General features: G+C 41.9%; 1 protein-coding gene across 1 annotated transcript in view; it reads left to right on the plus strand.

The window, feature by feature from the left end:
- PUS7 (pseudouridylate synthase 7 (putative)) overlaps positions 1-5080 on the plus strand; it is a 61050-nt gene that overhangs the window by 43256 nt on the left and 12714 nt on the right. Inside the window, exons 10-11 of the mRNA XM_012000363.1 lie at positions 914-1074; positions 3146-3272. Of these exons, the coding sequence (XP_011855753.1) occupies positions 914-1074; positions 3146-3272 (288 nt within the window). The remainder of the gene's footprint in view (positions 1-913; positions 1075-3145; positions 3273-5080) is intronic.

A 5080-nucleotide genomic window follows, 5' to 3' on the forward strand; every position in this document is an offset into this window, starting at 1 on the left:
TGATCTCGGCTCACTGCAACCTCCGCCTCCTGGGTTCAAGTGATTCTCCTGCCTCAGCCTCCTGAGTAGCTGGGATTACAGGCATGCATCACCATGCCTGGCTCATTTTGTATTTTTAGTAGAGACAGGGTTTCACCATATTGGCCAGGCTGGTCTCGAACTCCGGACCTCAGGTGATCTGCCCACCTCAGCCTCCCAGAGTGTTAGGATTACAGGCGTGAGCCACCATACCCAACCTCTATTTTAACTCTTTAGCTTGTTCAGTGTATTAATTCGTAACTGAATACAAATATATTTTTTAAATGAATATATATGTTTTTCTTCACGCACTAAATCTGAGTGTATAAGAATCTAAGACATTTCACGTGTGGTTATTTTACTAAAACATAGTGTAATGGAATATAAAAACTTGGCAAAAACACCTTGAGGATTTACAGTGTGAAGAAGTCACCAAAACTTTCCAAAAAGTATCTCTAAAATCATCTTGAATGAAAAGGATTAAACTACTGATTGTCAAAATACTTATGCTCACTTTGGGTAATTCATTTGCAAACTATAAAAAGATAAAATTATGTAATTTTAAGGAAAGTAACCCGTTAAACTTGACATTACAATGGAAAAAGAGAGAAGAAAGTACTACCGTGTTTTTGTCATGTTGAATCAGCTATGATAATTTACAGTTAAATAGCTTTTACTTTTGACCTGAGGGTGATCGTACGTTGACAAAGTCAAATAGTTCTGTAAATTTTCTATATTTCCCATCTTTACACTTCCTCAGATGAGTGGAAGCTATAAACAGCACCTATATTTCAAATAACATTTTCTAATTTTGTGTTCTCTGTGAAGTGTACTTTAAGTTATGGAAGTCTGTCTATTGGGTAAGTCATTTAACCCTAGCTTTTTTCCCCCACAGCTGAAAAGGGCTACTTGGTTAAATGCAGAGAAGAATGGGCAAAGACCAAAGATCCAGCTGCTGCCCTCAGAAAACTACCTGTCAAAAGGTGTGTGGAAGGTCAGCTGCTTCGAGGACTTTCAAAATATGGAATGAAGAATATAGTCTCTGCATTTGGCATAGTGAGTGCAATTTGTGAAGTCAGGCAATGGCTCAAGGTGTTGTAATGCTTTTTAAATTTCATCTTGAAAGATTTTACTAAATTTTGAAAGAGCAGAAGGTAAATAAGGATCCTTAGGTGATCTCTGAGGTATTTCACCTGAGTAATCTTTGTTCGGACCCTGAGTGGTGATGAGGGGGTGGATGCGGGCATTACTTATTGAGGGCACAAGAAAAGCGTCAATGTGGAAAACATAATCTTCAGTGGAAATTCTGTTTAAATTAAGTCTCTTGGTATTTGAGAAGTTCAGAATCTATCGTATAGTCATTTCTTGATCATTCCGTCACCAGAACTGTAAACTGCCTTAGCAAAAGTGTTGAACAGTAAGCAGTCTAAATAGTTGCATTTTAGTCTGGTTTCATCATGGTGATTCAAGAGTAGCCTATACCAGTATTTGGATATGTATAATCCAGGACTCCATGCACTCCAGCCTGGGCAACAAAGTTAAACGTAACAAATGTTAAAGTTTAACCCTTAAACCTAAGTTTTACTTTTCCTAGATGCACAAACAAAGCAGAATTCTTGCTGCATGGAATTAGTTGTCAGTTCAGTCATTTAGGTTCTCTCTTTATCCGTGGAATTACGGGAGAAAAAGCACTGTTAGCTTGAAAATTGATGTGTAAATTCCTTAAGTTTGAAGACTGTGCCATTGACGTAAGGCAGGCTTGTCCAACCTGCAGCCTGCGGGCCATATGCAGCCCAGGACAACTTTGAATGTGGCCCGATACAAATTCGTAAACTTTTCCTAAAATATTATGGCCCAGTGTGGTGGCTCATGCCTGTAATCCCGGCACTTTGGGAGGCCAAGATCACCTGAGATCTGGAGTTCAAGACCAGCCTGGCCAGCATGGTGAAACCCTCTCTTTACTAAAAATACAAAAAATAGCCAGGAATAGTGGCAGATGTCTGTAATCCCAGCTATTTGAGAGACTGAGGCAGGAGAATCGCTTGAACCCAAGAGGCAGAGGTTGCATTGAGCCGGGATCGCGCCATTGCACTCCAGCCTGGGCAACAAAGCAAGACTCTGTCTCAAAATAAATAAATAAAATGATTATCCGGACATGGTGGTGTGCACCTGTAGTCCCAGCTACTCAGAAGGCTGAGGTGGGAGAATCACTTGAACCTGGGAGGCAGAAGTTGCAGTGAACTGAGATCGTGTCATTGCACTCCAGCCTAGGTGACGGAGTGAGACTTTATATCAAAAAAAAAAAAAAAAAAAGATTAAGGTAGAAGGAAAAAAAAATAAAAATGAGAAATTAAAAAGAAAAAGAAAAAATGAGAGATTAAAGTAGAAGTTTTGGCTGGGCACGGTGGCTCATGCCTGTAATCCCAGCACTTTGGGAGGCTGAGGCTGGTGGATTGCTTGAACCTAGGAGTTTGTGACCAGCCTGGGCAACATGGCAAAACCCTGTCTCTAGAAAGAAAACTCAAAGAACTAGCCTGGCATGGTGGTGCACACCTGTAGTCACAGCTACTCGAGAGGCTGAGGTGGAAGAATCACCTGAGCTTGGGAGTTTGATGCTACAGTGAGCCGTGATCACACCACTGCACTCCAGTGTGGGTGACAGAATGAAAACCTGCCTCAAAAATAAATACATAAAAGTAAATAAATAAATACAGTAGAAGTTTCTTATACTAGGATTACCACTAACAAGCAAGGTATCTTAGAAAGTACAGCACGTTTTGGCTGGGTGTAGTGACTCACGCCTGTAATCCCAGCACTTTGGGAGGCCAAGTTGGGCGGATCACCTGAGGTCAGGAGTTCGAGACCAGCCTGGCCAACATGGTGAAACCCTGACTCTACTAAAAATACAAAAATTAGGCATGGTGGTGCACTCCTGTAATCCCAGCTACTCGGTAGGCTGAGGTGGGAGAATTGCTTGAACTTGAGAGGTGGAGGCTGCAGTGAGCCAAGATCGTGCCACTGCACTCCAGCCTGGGCGACAGAGCGAGACCCCGTCTCAAAAAAAAAAGTACAGCACTTTTTATATTTAGAATATGTTTTCTTGCCTTTTTTTTTTCCTTCCCTCCAGATACCCAGAAATAATCGCTTAATGTATATTCATAGCTACCAAAGCTATGTGTGGAATAACATGGTAAGCAAGAGGATAGAAGACTATGGACTAAAACCTGTTCCGGGGGACCTCGTTCTCAAAGGAGGTAAAAAGGCAAATGTCTTCGTTACTCAACCAAGCTAGGGTTCAGTTAGTTGCCACTAGTGGTTTTAAAGTCCATCCTGGCTACTAATTAAGAAAGAGAGATGTGGCGAGGCGTGGTGGCACATGCCCATAATCCTAACACTTTGGGTGGCCAAGGTGGGTGGATCACCTGAGGTCAGGAGGTCAAGACCAGTCTGGCCAATATGAAGAAACCCTGTTTCTACTGAAAATACAAAAATTAACTGGGTGTGGTGGTGCATGCCTGTAATCCCAGCTACTTCGGAGGCTGAGGCAGGAGAATCGCTTGAACCCAGGAGGCAGACGTTGCAATGAGCCAAGATAGTGCCACTACACTCCAGCCTGGGTGACACAGTGAGACTCCATCTTAAAAAAAAAAAAAAAAAAAAAAAGAGAGATGTCTAGTAAGCTTGAGATGAAGGGACCTTGCAAACTTACATTGTTTAGTTTGTATCTGTATCTTTAAAGAAAAAATGTACATCTGGTTTGAGTAAGCACCTCGAACTCAAACTCCCCACCTCAGGTGATCCGCCCACCTTGGCCTCCCAAAGTGCTGGGATTACATGTGTGAGCCACCGTGCCTGGCCTAAGTAAGCACCTCTCTTTGGGCCTTCCTTCTCTCAACTCAAATAGTATTTGGGCTAAATGATGGCTGAAATCTCTTTCAAAACTTCATTCTAGGTCTAGCAAATAAATACACCTCTGGATGTTTCTTGTTAGCAGCCTTAAAGAGTTTCTTCAAGTTGCCAGGCACAGTGGCTCATGCCTATAATCCCAGCACTTTGGGAGGCCAAGGCGGGCGGATCATAAAATCAGGAGATCGAGACCATCTTGGCTAACACACTGAAACCCCGTCTGTACTAAAAATACAAAAAAAATTAGCTGGGTGTGGTCGTGGGCGCCTGTAGTCCCAGCTACTCAGGAGGTTGAGGCAGGAGAATGGCATGAACCCGGGAGGCGGAGCTTGCAGTGAGCCGAGATCACACCACTGCATTCCAGCCTGGGTGACAGTGGGAGACTCTGTCTCAAAAACAACAAAAAAGAGTTTCTTCAAACTCAAATAGAATGGGCATTTAGTATATGCTGTGCCCAAAATGTTCCCAAGACAGTCCTAATACCCCATCTGCCGTGAAGCCCGTTCTGTGTGCCAGGCCCCATGAAGCCCATTCTGTGTGCCAGGCCTTGGCACTAAGCCCTGTACCTGTGTCTTTTAAAGCCCCAGTGTTACTGTGAAGTATTTTCTCTGCTTTTTCAAATGAGGTTTAGTCACTTGCCCAAGGTTCCACAGCTAGTTAAAAAAAAAAACAGAAAAAACTGGGATTCAGAGTTCAATCTATCTGATTCCAAACTCTATGTGTGTCTCTGGCATACTAGGCTACCATCTATTAACTGAATACATGGTCTGCTTATCTGCAGGCAGACCCCATAAACCCACTAAGGTTCTAACTCTGTTCAGAAATTTTAAATTATTTTTCCTGATTTAGCTTTTTTCCCTCATGCCATGTTAGTCACATCCAGTATATTTTAATGTCCTGGGTGCTGCTGTGTTTCATCCTCCTAAGTTTTTTGTTTTTTGTTTTTTGTTTGTTTTTTAGCGAAATGCATCCATTTATGATGCCACTGCAAATACGATTTTGTAGTATGGTGGCTTTTCATAGTGTTTTCTTAACGTTATTTAGGAAGGATAGAGGAACTGGTTTTAAACAGTAGGCATTGAAAAAATGTGGATGCAGCTCAGTGATAAATGTTTTTAAATTTTCATTGAAATTCTTTTTTTTTTTTTTTTTTTTT

The sequence above is a fragment of the Mandrillus leucophaeus genome, unplaced genomic scaffold (genome assembly GCF_000951045.1).
Source record: "Mandrillus leucophaeus isolate KB7577 unplaced genomic scaffold, Mleu.le_1.0 Scaffold627, whole genome shotgun sequence".
NCBI classification, from domain to species: Eukaryota; Metazoa; Chordata; class Mammalia; order Primates; family Cercopithecidae; genus Mandrillus; species Mandrillus leucophaeus.